The 22,003-nt window shown below is 39.6% G+C and overlaps 1 protein-coding gene across 1 annotated transcript; it reads right to left on the bottom strand.

Annotated features, from left to right (window-relative positions):
- Positions 1–8,863: 8,863 nt before the first annotated feature.
- Positions 8,864–11,961, bottom strand: FABP2 (fatty acid binding protein 2; the record flags this gene model as incomplete). Its single annotated transcript, XM_080916482.1, has 4 exons — positions 8,864–8,914; positions 9,308–9,415; positions 10,785–10,957; positions 11,895–11,961. The coding sequence occupies 4 exons, from the start codon at positions 11,959–11,961 to the stop codon at positions 8,864–8,866; spliced, it is 399 nt and encodes a 132-aa protein (XP_080772608.1).
- Between the last annotated feature and the right edge of the window lie 10,042 nt (positions 11,962–22,003).

The following is a 22,003-nucleotide window of genomic DNA, read 5'->3' as shown; positions in this document are numbered from 1 at the left end:
GGCTCAGCTGGTCCCGCTGCTGGACTTGGCGCAGGCGCTCTGTCCCACCCCAAACTTGACGCCGGCGCCTGCCCCGCCTTCCCTGATCTTACGCATGCGCTCTGTACCCCGTCCCAAGCTGTCTGGTGGGACGTGCTCTGTGCTGCAGGTGCGGTGTCTCACGTAGCTCACCCGGGCTTGGGCTTGCAGGGCGCGTAACTGGTTCTCCCGGTTTCGGGTGGGAAAACTGTCTCAACCCCTTTTCTCTGAGATGATGCCAGAACTTCAGGAACCGCTTCAAAGGATTCCAGCCTTGCCCACCCGCAAAAGTAGTCTTTTGTAAACGTGAGAAAGCGTGGGTTTGTTTTTTAAAACTGGATCCTGAGATTCTCCGATATTAACTTTGGAGACGACAACATTGTGTGGCAATATAAAAAGGTTGACAATCCCCGCAGGATCATCTCTCCAATACCTGCAGTAAGCCTTTTGGTTTCTTACATGTTTGGGAAGTTTGGATAATTTTATACAGACTTGGACGGTTGGCTCTTAGTTTTTGAAACAGTTTTGGTGGGTTGGACGTTGTAAGAGTCTATGATTCACCAAAGAATGATATCCCGGACTCAAATAGTATGAAAACCCAAAGAGTTTTATTCTGCCGAAGTCCAGCATGCTGCGGTCTCCCATTACCAAGATAGATAATCAAGTGTGCTTGCAGGTTAGATTTAAAGCACATTAGGGGAATTTTAGGGTAGATGGACTTGCCTCACTCTATTTCTACGGGGTATTTGGGTGATCCCAGGCCCTGCAAATAGCAAAGGTCACTAGGTCATAGACAACATCTGCTCCCAGCCTTTTGAGTGGAAAAGAGGTATACGTTTCCTCCATCAAGGTGACAGCCCTGTAGGATTAACATTTCTGCTTTCTCCAGTTCTTGTTTGTGAAACCTTAAATTCCACCGCCAGTAACACACTTCCTCCAACAAGACCTCATTCTTCCCAAATAGTACCATTTCCTAGTAACAGAGTATTCAAGTATATTAGCTTATGGAGGCCATGCTTAGTTAAGCCACCGCAGCACCTGTCCCAACAGTAATCCCATTGATTGGTACAATTATTTCTCCATATTTTGGCGCTTCTTTTCCTTATTTTGTCATCACTATTATCTCACGTATTGGGGATAGTTATCTTAGTCCGAGAAGAATCATCATACTTAAATTGTAGCTTCTCTGTTATGCCCTGACTCTGAACAGCACCCGTCCTATAGTCCTATATTACTAAGCTCACTCCATCCTGCTCTTGACGACCTTTGCTTTTCTCTGCTGCCTTTTCTCCAGGCTGTCTTCAATTGAATGCATCCCATCCCTCAAACTGCAATGATTCTTACTACTTGTCTAAATCCTATATGTGGGACTTGGTTCAAATGCTTCATAGTTCCCCTAGCTGCTGTTCACCTAGGTCTCACCATCTCATCTGTGTGTGTAACTTGTGACGCTTCTCTTTGGGAAGAAAGTACTGAAATGAGGTGTTTGCATAAATGTTTTTCTTTCCTTTAGCTTTTATCTCTTTCTACATTCTACAATAAATGTTTGTGACAGTATATTGGCTTGATCTTTTTTTCTCAGATTTCTCTGTCTGAACTGAAAAATGTTTAATATTTCTGTCTAGCATATTGGCTTGATTTGTGCCAGTTTATTTTTTCTTTGTTTGTTTATTGTTGGTTCTGTTTTTTGTTTGTTTATTTGGTTTGGTTTGGTTTGGTTGGTTGGTTGATTGGTTGGTTGGTTAGTATTTTTAGATAGAGTCTTGCTGTGTTGTTAGGTCGGCTGAGAATTCCCTGCCTTGAGGCAGTAATATAGGTTCAGACTTGCATGACTATGTGTGTTAACCCTGGGACCCAATAATGGAGAAAGATCATCCACTGAGCTGCCTGAATGAACCCTACCCAACACACAGAAAAAAAAAAAAAATCAGCCACCTACAACAGTTAAAAAAAAAAAGAAATCCACATTTTTCTGAGAAAACTTCCCTTTTGTGAAGAACCATGATCCTGGGAATAAGAGATAGCTTTAAGATACTGGTTTGAGTCTACTCCCATTCTCAGAGTGGATTAAAAATATATATGCTTTTTTTTCACAACCACTACTACTATGCCTTTGCATAGCTCACATCTGGAGGTAAAAGACACCGTTGTGAGGCGTCTAGAGATTGAACTGAGGTTGCCATGTGTAAGGCAAGCAATTTCCCTGGCGAAGCTCTCCAGACCTACTTCACGCCTTGCCAGATCCCATATTCACAAGCCACAGAACCTGAATCTCATGTCATTGAACAAGAGCAAGTCCTCTTCCAGTAACGTTTCTGCCTTAACCATCCCAACAAAGGAAATACACCCTTGCCTGGCTTGTATCCATTTCCTGTCAGATGTCATATCCGTGGAGTGTAGGCTGCCCTTTAGCAGGAAGCTGGCAGTTTACCGTCTTGGCGCCTTCTACCGTTCCTCAGATAACACCTTGAAAATGGAAGGAATTTAATATTTACCTGATTTTATTTTGTTATATCCTATCAAGATTCCTTAACGCAATCCTAGCCAAACATACTTTTTACAAATCTCTTTTAAACAATATAATGTAATAAATAATACCACAGGATCTGATGCAACTGATCTGTCAGTCTTGGTAGAGATACTTTCTGAGGTTTACTTATGTACTAATAATTAATATATTACTAATTCAGTTCTCCCTTTTCGGGCCCCTTTTGGATAATTCAGAGAATCAAACCTAGCATTCAGATTTCTCAGCAAGTGTTTACCACTGATTTATATCCTTAACCCTTAATTATTTTCCTCCTTTTACTTTACTAAGTAGTTTCTGACTCCTTACAGTGTTGTCAGGCATTGTCTAGAAAGCCATAATAAACAGAGGCAGTAGTCACATAGTTAATTGGGAGTGCTGATTGAGCACATCAAAAACATCAGTGGAGTTTTTAAGCTCTGCTACAGAGCTCTGAGATTCTTCATAATGGCTTGTGTATTTGGATTCCTAGGCAGAATAGGCTATAAGCAAGAAATGGAATTTCTTCCTTCTTTCTCTTTCCACATAAATACTATATAGACTTCTACCACAAGAATGCAGGTTACCCATATTTAGAGTTCCACACATGATTATATTTCAAACTAAAGAAATCACCTTGGTAAATTTTACAGTTTAAAAACAGTTACAGTTGGGCAAAGCTAAACTAATAGGCACTGAATGAGAAAGGTGTTGAAATTTACAACCTGAATTCTCTTGATGCTAATCAGCTGAATTGTCAATGGATTATTCATGAAGGATATTAGAGAAACAGTTATTATGAACAGAGGCTGATAGATTATTTGGTATGGGCACATATTATCTCACGAGGTTACACAGTCGTCTTGTAAAGCCACAAAAAATGGGCATGACCTAGAGTAAGAAAATGAATTCCAAGGAGACAATCGTGTATGTAAACTAGTAACTAGAGCTGCACTTCTCACAAATATGAGAGATGGCTATATGCTCACAGAAGCTATGTTGGGAAAATGGAGTCACTAATGATCTGATTCTCAGGATTTATCCATATTCTCAGTGAAAATTCATTGACAGAAGTTTGATGGTTTGGGTTTTTTTTCTTTTTGGGGGGGGGCAGGTGATTTTATTTGGGTTTTGTTTTTGTTTTTTTTTTTTTTTTTTTGTTGTTGTTGTTGTTGTTTTTTTTTAGTTAGAAATTAAACCAAAGTTATCTAAAACCAAATTAGATCAGTATTTCTAGTCTCGGATTGACTGGCACTGGAGAAATAACAAATACCAGAAAGTTTTTAATGAATTTTAACCGCTTTTTAGGTCAAACTGTGTGACGGTCAGGGATTACTCAAGGGCAAATATGGAAGAGGTGGCTATATGGAAGCCAGCACCAAGCCTCTGCCAGGAAAGTGTAGATTCTTAGTTTATATCTTAAACTACACCCTCCCTACAGCAGGAAGAGGGAGTGAGTGTGTGAAACAATGCTACGGTAAAGGAGCCAACCGAGATGTGGGGGGAATTATCATGTAAGAATACATGCTTTTCAAGCTGAAATGGTCTGCTCCATAAGGTACAGCATGTGTTTCATTAAGTAGGGGCGATTACAAATCTGGCTCCACACCTGGCTTTATGCAATACTGGGAACTGAAGCCAGCACCTTCATTAGGCGAGGTCTGTAGCAAGTGTGCCGCCTCTCTCTCCTTCTCTACTAAACACTTAAAGAAAGATAGATGCCAGTCTTTTTCATGATAAATAGAAGTGAGGGAACCCTTTCTGTCTCATTCTGACAGACAGATACTCTAACAACCAGATAATATCACAAGTAAAGCACAGGTGCTTGGACATCCATGTTTAATAGCAGCTTTGTTCATAACAACACAGTGTCCGCCAACAGATGAACAAAATTTATAACAATATTAATAGACAGTGGAAACAACCTTGAAGGATATTCTGTTGCATTACAGCTTGGATAAACACTAAGGATATTAGGCCAAGTAATATAAGCTAGTTACAAAAGAGAAATATTGTATAACTCACTCACTTATTTAAAGTATCTAAATGAGTCATTTCACAAACAGTAAAGAGTTATGATGGGCGAGCTTGAAAGGGGAATCTTGTGTAATGGGTTTAGAATCACAGTTGTGCAAGATGAAAATGTACTGGGTATTTGTTTCCACTGAGTGTGAGTGTATTAGATACTACTAAACTGTACATTTGAAAACAGTGTTAACATATGTATTGTGTACTTCTACCACACTGAAATAGGCATTACCCAGTCTTAGGAATTACCTGTTATTATTTGTGTGGGTGTGGGCACACAGATACACTACATGCTCACATATCAAGGTGCATGGGCACACAGATGCACTACATGCTCACATATCAAGGTGCATGGGCACACAGATACACTACATGCTCACATATCAAAGTGCACAGGCACACAGATACACTACATGCTCACATATCAAGGTGCATGGGCACACAGATACACTAAATGCTCACATATCAAGGTGCTTGTGTAGAGATCAGAAGACAACTTTAAGGAAGTGGTTCTCTTTTCATGAGTTTCAGAAATTGAACTTAGGTTGTGAGATTTGCAAAGCTTTGGACATCCTTCCCTGTTCTTTTAGGCAGTCTTGAGTGCTTTATTAACTGGGACTCTGGGTAGTCCATTCACTTTGGTATTTATGTCATAATGGGATTCCTTTAATAGCTCAAAAGGTGAAGTTGGAGGGTGCTGAAGAAGTTAGAGAGAGTGGGAAAGCTCAGGAGGCATGGGAACTTGTGAGGTGGATGACCACAAACCCTTTTAGCCCCACGCTCCAACTTGTGCTGGATGTGGTTCTCAACATGGAAGGAAGAGGCTGAGGACCCATGGCAGACCTTAGGGAGGCTGTCTACCTGTTTCAGGATCAGATTGCAGCTGCTCAGCTGCTGCTTCCGAGGTCATCTGTGGCAGTTTTGAGAAATGCCTCTCATGTACTGCCTGAAAAGAGCTGGTGGACCAGAGCAGTTTAAGTGCTGTTAGATTGGATTAAGAATGAGCTAGCAAACTTTTACCTAAGAACACAGAATGGAACTAAGAATGGGGGGTTTCATGTGAAGAAAAAAAGTTTTAATATTAGAAATAACTTACAAACCAAGTGTGGTGACTCATGCCTGTAATCCTAACAACTCAGGGCCTAAAGCAGGAGGATTGCTGGGGGTCTGAGGCGAGGCTGGCTAATGAATTCTAGGCCAGTGTAAGTCACAAAGCACAGGGCTGGGGAGAAGGCTCAGCAGTTAAGAGCACTGACTGCTCTTCTAGAGGTCCTGAGTTCAATTCCCAACAACTACAGGGTGGCTCACAACCATCTGTAATGGAATCTGATGCCCTCTTCTAGTGTGTCTGAAGACAGTAAATCACAAAGCAAGATCTTGTCCCTTTGCTTCACTTCTAGGAGTAGTTGGCCATCATCAAATAAACTTGAATTGTGTGTGTGTGTGTTGTGTTGTGTTTACTTTTGTTTCATGTTTTAAAAGTATTTTTACTGATCTTTTGCTTGTTTTGATTTTTGCTTTTGTGGTTTTTTTGGGATTTTTTTCTTCTTTTTGTTTGAAAAAGAAAGTTGGGTAGATAGGGGGGTGAGGAGGATCTGGGAGGAGCTGATAGAGGACAAAAACATGATCAGACTATATTTTATGAAAAACTTAACTAAAGAACAGGAAAAAAGAGGTGAAAAGCTATGTTCTAGAACACACAAGGACAAACACTTATCTGGATTGGAGTGTGGAACTGTGCTCACTCATTCTTTCTGCTCAGATAATTTGTTAAAGAGATGTCTCACATTTATTCCCTTGGACATCTTTTTAAAAAGTACTATTGTTACATTATCAAGAAGTGAAGCAAAGGGATGACATCAATCAAGCGCTCCTTTATCTAAATGATGGTTTCTCTGAATTCGGGAAGAGGGCTGGTCTTCACCCCAAGGGACTTTGCAAGTGGAGAGAGAGAGAGAGAGAGAGAGAGAGAGAGAGAGAGAGAGAGAATGTATCTTGAGGATATAACCCTGAAACTGGACTGACACTTGGGGAGAACTTGGGCCTTTCTGTTCCAATTTCTACTAACCACAGTCCTAACTACCGATTACCAAATCGAAATTTTAACTTCCTTTAATTCTTGGTAATCTGGATTATATACCAGGGGACTTCTGCAACCTTGCGTTCTAGTGGAATCCTCAATGGGGGCAGGTGAACTGAGACACCCTCTGCAACAGTTCCTTATCGTGACTGCTGACTGCCCCATGCCTCCTGATCTTTCTCAGCTGCCATAGTCTTTTTTACTCTTCCATCCCATTCATTTCTTCAATAAAGCCAATTGCACTAGTATCCTGAATGTTGGCCTCTGGGCTCAAGCAAAGCAGAGTTACACAACCCTGGGTGTTAGCAAATTGGTGTCACTACCCGCTTTCAAAACACAGTAATGCTACGACAGGTATTCTGATTCAGAACTGAGATAAACCTAAGTAAAATATTGATGCTGTTTCTATTGAGTAAATTAAAACCGTTTTAGGGAATTGCTCCTGCAGAAAGAAATGTGAGCCTTTGTATTGGTTTTGCTTGTATAGAACCTGGAGCCTTGTAAGCATTCAGTACCATTTTATACTTTAGTACATGGAATGGAGGTCTTTGCAGCAGATGCTACAATGCAAGTGGAAAGAGTCCATGTCCTTGTCCAGTAGAGGGCACTCCTATACTAAAACCAAAGCAAGTATCAACCTCACTATCAACCCATCTTATAACTGAAGCATCCGTCCTGCCTCCCACTCCTCACAAAACACCTCTGGCTTCCATTCTGTATCATCCAACTACCTTACCGACACATTTAGATTTGACCTGCCCATAAATGTCTTGCTGGCATTCTCTAGTTATCCTTTTGAAAGTACTTGTTCTGTACTTAGGAACAATCAGCTCATGGGGATGGAACTGGAGAAGTTTGCAGGGCCTGTATAAATAAATACACAGAGCACTGACCGAATCACTCAGTGGGTAGATGTGTGCTGAACAAACATGAGGACCCAAGTTATGATCCCTAGCACCCACATAGAACCCGAATATAGTGGTATACCTCTGTAAAACTGAGGGGGCAGTGAATATAGGAGCAGGGGTCCTCAGAATTTTCTGGCCTGCCAATCACTGATTGGTGAGCTCCAGATTCAGCTAAAGAACATGTCCCTACAAATCTGGTGAAGAACAATAGAAAAGTTACCCAATACCAACTTGGGGCCTCCATACATACCCAGGCATACATGTGTACAAGTACTCTCACATTACATCATAAACGTACACATACACACAGAAGACACACAGACACAAACGCACACACACACACATACATAACGAAAAGAAGGAAGGAAGACAAAATACAATGGCTCTATGTAACTGAGAATCTTTAAAAAAGTAAAAAAACGGCATTTACAAAAACCTGGGGCCTTTCTGAGCCAAAACATGATGTGAGCCCATGAAACCAGACGAATTTAACAAGATAAGTGACATTCCCCTCCCTCTCCGTGTTCTCTCTCACCCCAGCACTCTCTTTCCCGTGGCATATTTCCAAATAGCTGCTGAAGAAAGGGAGAGGGACTGTTATTCAGATACCATATTATATTGCATAATATGATGTATATTGTATTGTGAAAGGAGCTTAGAAACCCAGTCTAATTACCTCATTTTAAAGATGCCTGAACTACATTCCAAAGAGATGAAGTAAAGTTCACACCAGTTATGATTAAGCCCGGACCAGATTGAAGAGGTCTCATCTGCCAGTGTGGGGCTCACTCACGCAGGTTCATGCAGAAAGAGAATTTAAGAGTTTTTCTGTCTACTCAAAGGAAAGTTTTCAATCTACAATTTGGTCCATTTTCTCTACAAGAAAAGAACACACTATTTTATTACATTCATTGGTGACCGGCTATATACAAGGGTCCACTCAGGATGTTTTATGTGGTGGTATTTAATTTTTAAAATGTTCAGAAAAGTCACAACTCAGTACACACACACACACACACACACACACACACACACACACACACACACACACAATTTAAAAAGTCATCAATGCATATGCCACACAGCTTTTTTTTAAGGAAACACTGCATACAAAGCAACATGAGAACAAAATTTATTTTTTAAAAGACTAGCTAATGTATATCATAAGGATCTTAAAACAAATGAAGTCCTAATTAGCTTTTGCTTCTTAGGTTTTGACAAGGCTGGAAAGAATGCTCATAAAGTGATGGATGAGCCCGGCATCCGCATGATGGGGGGGGATCTGACATCAGTCTGGCTCTTCAGCGCTGCTCCGGAGATGGCTTATTCCTTCTTAAAGAACCGCTTGGCCTCGACTCCTTCATATGTGTAGGTCTGAAAGATGTTGACAGACAGAAGAGTATGTGCCATTAGGATAAAAATCTCAAAGTAATAAAAATAGTAATGTTAGAGCCTGCCCTAGCATTTTCTTAGGCCTGACAGCAGCATTCTATAAAGATATAGGAAGGAATCATTAAAATTACATCTGTGTTGTAGGCATTTATGATTTTGGTTAAAATAGGAACTGATATATGGATATATGTAAGATCTTCAATAAATAGTGCCATATATGTCTTGTAATATATACATATACATATGAACAGATACATATACTTGTGTGTGTGCGTGTGTGTGTGTGTGTGTGTGTGTGTGTGTGTGTGTGAAAGATCAAAATTCTTAATCACTTTTGTCTTTGGATTGTACTTATTAATGCTTCTTTCCACTTACTTGGATTAGTTCGTTACCAGAAACCTCTCGGACAGCAATGAGCTCCTTTCCATTGTCTACGCGTGTGAATTTTCCAATCATTTTATCTCCCTCGATGCTCCAGGTCCCCTGTGTGACAATAATAAAGCAGCATTTACCCTAGGCTCAGGTGCATCTACCCTAACCTGAGTTCCAGTTTTACAGACCACACTCACAAACAGTCAGAGGGTGGTGTAAGGTAACGTGTTACCTCTGTTTACGTCTGTGGACACCGTGAAAAGACAAAGCAGTTCCCCAAACGTCAGAAAGAGCACTGTGCATGAGCTATGGGACTCAAGGCTATGTTGGCAACTGTTAAACCACATCTGAGGATAGTTGCTATATGCTGATGTATAGTGATAAAGTACTCAACAATCACACTGTCAGGGCAGGGCTGAAGAGATGGCTGAACGGGTAAGAGAACTTGCTAGACAAAGCATGAGGACCTGAACTCAAACCCCCAGATTCCAACATAAAAAGGTGTGGTCACATATGCCTGATACCAGTGCTGTAGAGGAAAGAGATGCAATTAGCAGACTTTATGGCCACCAGCCTGCCTCCAAGTTCAGTGAGATACCCTATCTCAAGGGAATAAGATGATGTGCTCTTCTGGCTTCTCCCTGTGCACCCACCACACACATACACACACACACACACACACACACACACACACACACAAATGCCACTGCAAACATATTTGACTAGAAAGACTTGAAGGCTAAAAAATGTTTTAAAAAGATTAGTTGAAAAACTAATTTCCTAATTATTATTTTTTTATATTATACATTGAAAGGGACATTCTTAATGACCTGTAATGCATTAGACTTTCACATTTGGCTACTGGTTCATTCATTAACTGTTTAATAGTTGGGTTTTTATTTTTGTTCCAGATGTAATCTCAGCCCAAGCTAGCCTCAAACATAGTCTGTATCTGAGGATAAGCTTGACTCTGAACTCTAGTTCCCAAGTCGTGGGATTACAGGCCTTGTGATTGTGGCCAGTTTTTATATAGTGCTGGGAACACAGCTCAAGGGTTTGTGCCTGCTGCAGTCTCCTGATTCAGCTACGTTGCTAACCTTTATTGTTCAGATGCATTTATAAAGCAGTTATTAAGTTTGAATATATGGACACTATATGGACACTAAAAGCTTGTGGTCCACAGCATGTAGAGTTGAAAATACAAAACTTTACATGTTTTTGAGACTATCCCTACATTCAGTCAATCTAAGAGGATCAATCTAAGTCTTATTATTCAATAGAGCTTTTTCAGATGTGCATCATAATGAAATATTATATTTAAACCTTTTGCCAATGTGTGTAATATAAGATACGAACAGACTTCATTAGCCTTTCAGTAAATGAAGGTTTGCATTAGCTGCTCCATTTCATGAGATCAACTACTTTGTATTAGTAAAAAAAAAAAAAAATCAAGAATGCATTGCTTATAAAAATGTCTTACTGTGAGTTCCGTTCCATCTGCTAGACTATAGGGAAAGTTGACACCAAGTTCAAACACAACATCAATGTTTCGGAATTTGCTTGATTCTTTGACTGTGAATTTATTTCCTTCCTGTGTGATTGTCAATTTCAAATTGTCATGAGCTCCAAGCTTCCTCTTCATTATGTTAACGCCTACAAAAGAGAGATGGGAGTGAGCAGGAAATCAGAATGTCACCAAAAGGGTTTCTCTTGCCAAGTTCTATTTTGGTTTGCTCATCTTTATTTTGTGGGTGTGGAAGAAAACGCAAATAGTGTCGTGTTTGCACAACAACAACACCCAAATGCTTCTAGAGAAAAAAGATGAAGCTCGGGCAGCTCCAGGAAAGATTCAAACTGCTTTTCCAAAGGAAGAAAATGTGAACGAAGCCACAAACTGAGCACCGTAGCCCTGGATAACATTAACAAGATTAACAAACTATATCAGTATATTAAACACAAGCTCATATCTGGGCATTTATTTTCAACACTACTTTGCTTTCAAAATCCCAAACTTCAATTCAGGATCCCTAAAGTAAAGAGATCATTTATTTAGGCTTTATTTTGAGAAATAAAATATTTTTCCCAGTTTGTAGTATAGGCTGCCAGGATATTAGACATTTATAATATGTTTAAATTATACCTCTGTTAAGAATATACAGCTTTTTATGGTTATTCCTAAATTAGATAAGTCAGAAAAAAGAATTACATATAATTTATTCAAGCTGAGTTTTGATAAAAATTTTTATTTCATTAAAAGATCCTTGCTTTTTAAATCACCTATAATCCAGTGTTTTTTTAAGCTCTGCAAATTATCATAACTTGCCATACTATATTCTTTTTAAATGAATACAAACGTGAGGTTTTGCACGTGTGCAATTGTCAGGCAAGGGAAGAAACCACACAGGTGGCTCTTTGGTGTGTTTCAGAAAGCAGGGCTTCCCTAGTGAGACAAGATATTCTTCCTACAGCAGAAAGTATAAATATGGATTTCCTGGCTCTGAACAATCACACCTAGAGCCTTACCACATCACAAGTCATTCAGTAACTGCACAGACAGGGGAGAGCAAACAGACAGGAAGCCAGTTCTTACCCATCTTCTCCATGAACTTCTCATAGTTCTCGTTCCGGTCTACCTTCCAAGTGCCATCAAATGCCATGGTCTCAGCTGTGTGTGCCTCTAGGAGAACAGAGATTTGGTCCTGTCCACTGGAGAGAATTTATTCTATTTCTTATCTTTGAACTAATTCATACTGTGATGTGGAAGTTCAAAGTTCGAGAGATAACCGAACTGCTTTACAAGCCAGCCCCCTTCCATTTCTTCCCGTGCTTTCTTTGACCCTCCTGCCGAGATTCAACTGAATTCAGATTTGATAATCATACCTACTGTCTTCCACTACAGCATGTAGGCATTTTTATTCAAGAATTAGGGCCAGGTGTGATGCTGCTGACAGCTTTAATCCCAGCTCTCCGGAGGCAGAGGCAGGCAGTTCCAGCCTGATCTAGTGGGGACTTCCACTCAGCCAAAAGAAACAACAAAAATGAATTAGGTAATAATCCAAACAAACAAGAAGAAGGAGAAAACCCTCAAGATAGTTTTGTTTACAAGTTCAAAGTGCACGCTATGTAGCAGGTGACACCATTTCTAACAAACATCAAACAACTGGGACATGAAACTTGACTCCAAACCTTTCACGGGACTCTTACAAAACTATGAAAAAACGCAATTGCAAAGTTAAAGTTTAAGTGATTCAATAATTCAAAAACTAAATATGTACTTTTATTTTTCTGTTTCTAATTATTTTATTGAAATAAAATGAATTTAAAATTCAGTATATTAACTATTTGCCCAAACATCACCATTATTATTATATTCTAAAACAGTGTCGTTTTCCCTAAAAGAAACTGCATACATTTTAAGAAGTGGTTTTTCAGTTTTTATTTTTAGACCATTAGGTTCTCATCCACTTTATACCTCTATGGACATGTCATACAAATACAATTATATAACAGGTAGTTTTCTCTCTTAGCTAGTATTAGGGGACTGAGAGGATAAAAGAAAGAATAACCCAAGAAGGAGCCAAAGACTAGCTACATGGCTGCCTCACACAAAACTCTCAGGATCAATGTTTAACATCTGCCATGTGAAGAGAGAACAAAAGCCAGATGCTATGTATGCTGTTTAATTTTTTCCTCATTTTCTGGTATTTCCAAACTAGGTGGAGTCAGAAACCATTGCCCAGTATGTGTGCTGGGAGGCAGTGACGAAAGAGAGAATAGCGAGAATCCACATGTGTCCCTTCTTTTGCTGCTGGCTCAGTCTGTAGAGGCCTGAACTGCAGGAGGAAAATCTCGTAGCAACACGAAGAAGAAAGTTGCGAGTGCTAACTAGTCTTAAGATGTCAGTGACTGAAAAGAGAGATTACTGTGAATGGTTGTGCTCAAATCAAGTATTATTAACTCAGGCAAAGAAGCTCAAATTTCCTTCTAGAGCAGGGGAGGAAGATCCCAGTAAATCTAAATACTACACATGTTAGAATTTTGATTGCTGTCCATTGGGCATCGTGTTTTCGGTGAAATTGTGTTTCTGTTATGTGCCATGAGGAAGGGGAAGGAATACACCATCGGGCTTGTGAAACAGCAAAGTCTTTTATGATTCCCACCACATAAGCAGATTTGATGGTCAATCGGGGACACCAGACAAGGACCCCGGAGCCTTGTTTCTTCTGGCAGTGCCAATAGGAGCTGAAGAGGGTTTATACGTATAAAACCCACAAACATCTGAGCTAAGGTACAGTTAGAGTTTTCACCAATCTAAACTCAGGGATTAGGGACTTTCCCAAGTGTTCCATCATTGTCAACTGACACTGAATATAATATAAGCTTTTTGCCCAGCCAATCAAATTCATTTGTTCTTTCTGTGGTTAGGAGCAGGCATTATGCTTTGGGGAACTCTTGTTGTTTAGAGAGGGGGTTGGTAACAGGTATGTTTTGGTAAACTATTGCTGCTTAAAGGGGTTGGTCAGCTTAGGTGAAATGGAGTCTGAAAGCAAAATGGCAGTACTTAAGATAAGCTCCTTTTATCTGTTCCCAACAATGTTGTATCTGTTTTTATTAAATGAGCACATAATAGAAAACTACCTTCTACTAGCTCCATAAAGAAGATGTCAGAATACAAGCAGGGGTGGGGGAGGATTTTAATAATAGAGAGATTGTTCACAGCTTTGGATTTAATAAAACCAGCTGTGTTGTCTCTGTGTTTTTACAGATAATGAACAGATATTATTTCTGAAGCATCAAAAACCTAGGACACTTTTAATATGGAAGGAAATTAAAAAGTTCACAGGTTGCTCTCTAGAAGATGTGTCTAACCCGAGGCCCATGTACTCCAGGATAGTTACGAGTGCCTTACACTTTAAAATTGTAAATTTAACTGAAAACATTATGGGGTTGTTTTGCAATGTGTTTGATACATTGATTGCTCTCTTACTGTGAACTTTATGAATGACATCCTGTAGTCATGTTGCAGTGTCAAATTATTAGATGGTCCTAGGCACCAAAGCCTATGAAAAGGCTTCTCAAACAATCAACTACTTACAGAGATTCATGAATCTAGAAGCCTATGGATGATGGTGGCTGAGAGGGAGCGAGGGTCACTGTCCTCTAGGGACACATATTCACATCATTTATATATATATATATATATATATATATATATATATATATATATATATATATATATATATATATATATATAAAGCTTATAGGTAATAGAGCCAATCTTCATTATAAAAATAGGGATTTCTGACCAATGAAATAGAAATATGATATAAAGAAAAAGATGCATGTGTTTTAGAAAGAAAGGGACAAATTTTAAACCTTAAGTTCTGTCCTCATTGTCTGAGAAGGAAGTTTTACAGTAATACAACGTAGTAGGAGCACCTGGGTCTCCATCTTTTGTGGCTGGTACAGGTGAGTCCTTGGGCCTGCTGGGCCTTGGGTTTGCTAGGTAAGCACAGTGTATATTTCCACTCGGATCGCACTCCCACTGAAATAGCACAGAGTTCAAGTAAGAGGTCTGGAAGGAAGACACTAGAATCATTTCTTACCACTCTCCAGCTGATGGTGACACTTACTGCCCATTTGTCCGCTATTGAAGCATCGCTAAATGTTTAAATGCCCTGCTCAACTTTTTGACATTATAGTTCTTCTCTAGTTTTTCTTCCATACTTCTCTTGCCACTCACTGGGTTCGATCTAGGAAAAAAATTATGTAAGACTTGTGGGCAGCATGGCCTTTACTTACAGACTTCCCCTGGCATACTGAGCCAGCTAACTTAGTGCAGACCTAGCCTATTCGTTTCCCTTTCTTGTAGAACTAAAAGCTCAGCATCGTATGGTTTGGAGGGAATGTGGGAATGTGGTTGTAGATGTGACGGAGACTATGGAATTCAGTTGCCCTCTCTCTGGCTTCGGCAGTACTCACCCCCTTAGTCGAAGTGGAAGTTAGCAAAAGCTTCTGCTGATTTATACCCATGTCTCCAAAAAAGAGTAGAAAACACATTGTTTAGCATGGATTTGATCACCTGCTCATACAGCATGTCTCTACTCTTCACTCTGTACCCAAGGTGTTCCAGCATGGCCTCTGACTGCTCTACTGAGCCTACTCTGAACTGCCAAGGGTCAGTCAGAAAACTCCCTAGCATGGGTATAAAGGTCTCAGTATAGCCCAAAAGACAAGTGGTAGATTCGTGATAACAAGCGAATGTCATTATCATGATGTCCAGAGATGTCATCAGCAAGGGAAAGAGGATGTCCCAAGCTTATCTCAGATGACTGACCTTTAGAATTTCACAGAAATTCCTTTGCTTGCTGAATAATGAAAAGGCAATTCCAGGTTATTATATTCTATATATCATAAGAAGAAAAAAGGCATTATAAGGCATGGTATAATTACCTCAGAATTTATGGATTCTGTTTCTTATCCCAAGTTTGTTAGCTTTTACATATCAAAGAATGACAGACACACAGACAGGATTGGGTTGACAGAGATGTTTTAGTATTATTGTGATTTCCTAGCAAAGAATGGGGGGGGGGGCAGGGACTTTCAAAAGTTTGCCAGCAAACATTAGCATATTCTGTGTCAATGGACCCTTAAAGCTTGTTTCAGTATGTTTCAGAGTGTGAAAAAACTGCCCACATTTCTCTCAAAGACTTTGGCTTTGGCAGGATGCAGGGGACATCTGAAATATAATGGAAGGAATGCTTTCCAGATTTTTAACAAAACCATGATTATGCAGGATTTACCATACTTGTTATTCAAAAAAATGCCAATCTTCTTTTCTTTTATCCCCTCTTCTGTTTTTCTGAAACAGGGTTTTGCTGTGTAGTTCAATCTGGTCTTGGACTTTAGATCTTCTTGCCTGTGTTCCCAAGACATAGAATTCCAGGCAGGTCCACCAAGTTGAATGATCATGCCTGTGGAAGTGTGGCTCTTCATGGTGTGAGTGTATCCTGGGGATGAGTTCTCTTTAAGCAATGTAGATAGCAGGTATCCCCTAAGTGCCTTATATCACATATAGCAAGGATAGGTTTGCAGTATCACAGCTCCTTACTACCTTTCATATATGTATATGTATATATGTATATATATATATATATATATATATATATATATATATATGTATGTATATCACATTTCATATATCTTTTCCTTACATCCACTTAAATTTCATTCTATTATCAGCATTGCTAGCTACCATCTTATCTCCTTATCTTTGCCATACACTGCACTACCTGGAGTTATCAATTGTCTACGCCTATCTAATTTTGTCTGCTTCTGGTTACTAAAAACCCAGGTATGCCATCATCTCGAGTAACCCCAGATAAGCCACATCTCTGTGACCTTATACTTTCCTAACTCCACATTCCGAATCGAAACCTCAGCACTATACCTCCTTAAACCCAACACTGTCCTGCGATAAGTCACTACTCCCACACACCTTCCAGGGCAGGCCTCTGTGTCTTCTCAGTTTCTTCGTTTCTCCCATAAAATCAGCTCATGGGTCTGTAAGAACAAATTTGTTATATTTCTATAAAAGGTAAATTAGTTCCAGCAGGAACCCATATTTTCTGAGCCCTCCTCTTTCCGGTTAGCCAAATGAGGGAGTAAGTCAAGTGGAGCTCTTGCCAATGGCATGACATAGTTACCATCTAGGGCAGGGATAAAAGATGGCAGCCATCATGGTCCTGTGTGCTTGCTAGCCAGGTTTGGGCTCCAGCATATGCATTTTGCAAATAGAATTGCCTTGGCAAGCCACTTTTACTTTGTTTTATTGGTTCATGTGTTGCTTCTTGTGACTCAAGATTAGTCTTTGCTTTTAAGAGTCTGAAGAAAATGTCAGTTAATGTTCTCCCTCAAGCTAGAGCCCCTTCTGGGTTTATCTGCATTCTCTATTCTAAGCAGTATCCAATTGCCAATAAACAAACAAACAAAACAACTTCTTTGGATTTTTCCTGATGATGGTGTTAAAATTACACATTTTACCCTAACCGTCTGCCTTGCCTCTCAAGACTTTTGAGTGTTTTTCTCCGTTGTAACAAGGTGTGCAACTTTAGTTATTTTGTAGCCTTTTACCCTTTCCTCAAAGATGGCCCAGGGGAAGGAAAGGGGAGGAATCAATCCTGTCGCTACTCTCCCCTAACTTTATACCGTCTCAGTTTTAAAGCTACTTGTTACTTCTTACTTAATTCTTTCGTCCATTTTTGTGTTAAAAATGTATCCATCTCTATTCAGAGGACAGATAGTCAGTGTTTGATCATCTAGTGTGTTAAAGCATCAGGGACTATATACTACTATCTTCTATGGTACAAAGTCCTGTTTTCCCAGCATAATAATTTGACTCCTCACCTACTTTGCAGCTTAAGTGAGGAGTTCCTATCTGCAGGATCACCCAAAGAAATGTAATTGAAAATAGAAAGCTCAGAAGCTATCTAAATGGCAGGATATTGCAAGGGACTCTGGCTCCTTATGAAGTGAGTCAGAACTCCATACTGAGTTCCAGGCCATAAAGGACATAGTTGCAACCTTATCTCCTAACAAAAAGTAAAGAAATAAAATAAGTAAAAACATCAACATTTTCTTATCTTTAGAAATTCCTGTGCGTGTGTGTGTGTGTGTGTGTGTGTGTGTGTGTGTGTGTGTGTTGTTGTTGTTGTTGTTGTTTTGTTGTACATATGTGATATATGCACTTTGTTAGTGCCTATGTGCTTGCAGCACGGGGTGATGAATGACTTCATCAATCATTTTTCACTCTTTATTTTTTTGACACAGAGACACTCAATGAACTTGAAAGCTCACTGATTTAACAAGACTAGCTGCCCAATGATCTTCAGGGCATATAGGCATGCACATCATGTTTGACTTTTTACATAGTTCTTGTAGATCTGAACTCAGATTCTATGCTTGTGAGGCTAACAATTTACATTCTGAGCATCTCCTGAGCCCCTACTTATTTTTATTTTTTTAAGATAAAAATACAATTTAATGAGTGTGGGTAATTGAGAAAGTATAAAAATATTTGAGGAGTTTACTGGGCAGAGCTAGTCAGACATTATTATAACCTTACTGGGAAATAAAGACTAAAGTCAGATAGTGGAAATAAGACTGAATAAAGAAAACCACTTTGGGGAGTGTCCTAGGTTGCTGTCCTGGGTGACGGTGGGTGCTGCTTATGCCTGGAAACTATGGATCTGCTACAACATCTGAGGACAATGTTCCCTTTGACTTAGGTCATCTACATGAGAGGTCACCCTTTGAGACAGACTTCAGAATTAGCTCCCAGTGTCTCTACTCTTTCAATCAAAATGTGCCTCTTGCCTCCTTTCCCTGCTAGGGGAACAGACTAATTTAAATGGGACCACTTTCCTCAATACGAATATTGACCCAGTCGCTCCCTAATTATAAGTTTAAAAAAAAACACACAACTTATGTTTTAATTTAAATAAATTAATACTTAAATAAAATGCAAATTAATGTTTTCTTTACTCTTGTGTGTGTGCATGTGTTTATTTTCTGTGCACAAGGGTTCGTGCATAATTGTGTGTGTGTGTGAATGGAATTATGCGTCGAAACAACTGTTTTGACCCTGAGTTTATTTGACCTTGTGTGGGTTGTGGGGATTTGAACTTATTTCTTTACATTTGCAAGGTAAACCCTTTACTTATTGAGCTATCTCTCCACTCTCTAATTTTCTTCTTTATTTTTCACTAAGAGATTTTTGTCTTCTGTGAAATGTTTGGTTTAAGCTAGGCTGTGTTGCATACCTTTAACCCCAGTACCTGAGTGGAAGAGGCAAGAGCATCTTGGAGTTTGAGGTCAGTCTGCTCTACAGAGTGGCACAGACAAACCCTGTGTTGAAACAAACACACACACACACACACACACACACACACACACACACGTACACACACATGCACGCAACAACAAAACAAAACCCAACCCTCCCAAAAACAACAAAAAAGAAAGAAAAGGTTCAATTTAAATTAAACATGTGCATCCATCTATCTTGTGTTGAAGGAGAATAAACACAATCAATTTTTAAATATTAATGCTGTTCATTGCTCTAAAACTAAGGACTATGAGCTAGAACTGTTTACAAAGGAAGATCTTATGTAGTAGGCCCTGAACACACACCGTGTATGTAAAACTAAAGAAAGCCATGTGTTTTGTTAATTCTACCAGTTGAGAATAAGATAACTACTATAATTTTGAGGCAATTTTGAAGGAAACTTTAATTAAATTCTTTCCAAGATGATGGACTCTGGCCAGCTTTATTCCTAGGTTCCCAGAAAATGGCTACAGTCACACTTTACAGAGGCTTATAAAAGCAAACTCATAGGTCACCATATTTCCCATTAGGTCTAAGTGTATGTTTTGAGGCAGGCATATATCCTGAAGTACTTCCTGCCCACATACCTTCCTCTTACATATGACCTAGCCCATCTGGTATAGTTGGGTTAAAAAGACGTGTGGCTTATTAAAGTCCATAAACAGTAGCCCACAGCAGTTCAGAAAGCATCTGTCTTTGGGCAAAGGATTAACAGGTTAGAGGTAGCTTTGTTTCATGGATCTCTTAGGCATAGTAATTGGGACTTAAAACATAACTTTGGCTCTCACAGTTTATGAATGAAGTATGTGAGGAAGCTTCTGAGATGTGAGAAAACTCCAAGAAAACAAGAATCTTGTGACCTCTGTTCTTCTAAACATTGGTTATTCTTGGAATGTGCTTTCCTGCCCCTCCCCGGTATGGTCAATAGGAGTGGGTTAACTTAAGATTACACATCATCTACTATCACTGTTCAGATGTTGTTGCCAAGTGGATTATCCTCAGGACTATATGCAGTCTAAAGTCATGTGACCTTTGCTCATCTGATCTTACTTGATCCTCAGAATACTCTCAGAATATAAATTATCTGATGCTCTGAATAAAGTTGGCAATTGCATGAGACTTTAGTCGGCTGCATTTTTAGGCCCTACACTCCCAGATTCACTCCTCTAACTAGAGAAGTAACTATGGGATACTTTATCCTTTTGATCATTGTACCAACTGCTTTGCCCTAATGCTTCTTCCTCATAGGGCTAACCTTTAAAAGTCACTCTGAGTCAATTTATCCTACAAATTCTGGTAGATTTGTTGTTAGTGTAAATAAATATCCACCTTTGGGTGCAGACTGATGGCCCTGGCTTTTTTAGAAAAAAGAATAGTACATACATTTCCTCCCCTTGTCTCTTACTGTGTTCAAAAAGCTCTAATGGGAATCTTTTCTTAGGACCTGCACTGCTTGGCTTATGAGCACTGCTTTGGCCTTAGAAGTTTGTTCAGCTCCTGTGGGAAGGGCATATTGGAAATACCAGGGAATTCAGGCCACCAGCAGGATCCCTTAAGAAGTAATAGACATGAGTTGGTATATGTGTATATCCAAGCTTTTCTGCCTTTGAGGTATGTTTTATATAATCTTCAAGATGCGCACAGTGAATTCTAGTCCAGTAGTAACTTGAATATTAACCTGTATAGGCTCCTTTCCTTACTTTCAGAGTTCCCTCCTCCTCCCCCTCCTCCTTTTCCTCCTCCTCTTTAATTGATCACTGTTTTGGTAAGTAATAAAAAGTGGAGCGACCGGTTCCCATGTCACCACTCCACATGGGTCCCCACTTGTCTTTGACCAGGGCGGTTGTTTTCTGGTGTTAGTTTCAGCACTGTAGGGCCATAAGAACTAACATTAATTTATCTCAGCAGCTCCACCCTGCCCCCCATGTACTCTCTGACCCAGTCAGTCTATGTCCCACCACTGTGTGTTCTCTTGAACTCAATTAAGTTGCCACATGAAGGAAAACAGCACACAATAAACTCTGATCCAATTGATATGATATAATTTGCCTGTCTAAACAGTACAGTCATCCTGTACACACCCATTCCTTATAAAATATTCATAACAATCCTTATCTATGCAGAGATGTGTAGAGAGGAATATCTACACCGGCCTCCATGTTGCTTTCATCTCCTTCTCCTTCTAAAACTTTGTTCCCACCCATCCTTCCTTCTTGTCCAATGACAGGCCTCATTTTATCTAATATCTGCCTTCCTGCATAAAGACATCATCTTACAGATCACTATTGTCATGATAGTAAGAAGCAAAGCTTTGAGAAGGTGATTAAATTATGTGGGTTGCCCCTGCTCACAGAATGGGATTGGCCTCATCTTAGCATCATACATGGACTTGTTTAGAGTGTCCTCTTTCCCCTAATATAAAGAATAAGCATGTTCACAGCATCCCTTACCTCTGTACATCACTAGATGATAAGTGCATTCCCCTCAAAGTTGTGATAAGCCAAACTGTTCAAGACAATCATACCTAGGGACTACCTGTGGTTCCGTGTCACTACTTTAATAGAGCTCAGATCGTGATACATGGCTTTGGCTGACCTTGTAGTCCCTTAATATTCCACAGTCAGGATCTCTGTCTTTGCCATCCCCAGAAACATGTCAAGAGCCATCTTTTAAATGGGGGTGTTGGGATCCAGTGTGAATTATGTGGTCTCATTTTAGAAACCTAAGTAACTACATCGTGATTCCTACATAGGAGCATTTCTTTTAATCTTACAATCATTTTTAATACCAGAGCACTTACTGGGGACTATAAG

This window comes from Micromys minutus (assembly GCF_963924665.1).
Source record: "Micromys minutus genome assembly, chromosome: 4".
Taxonomy (NCBI): Eukaryota; Metazoa; Chordata; class Mammalia; order Rodentia; family Muridae; genus Micromys; species Micromys minutus.
The sequence above is the reverse complement of the archived record's forward strand: the minus strand, read 5'-3'. Positions and strand labels throughout refer to the sequence as shown.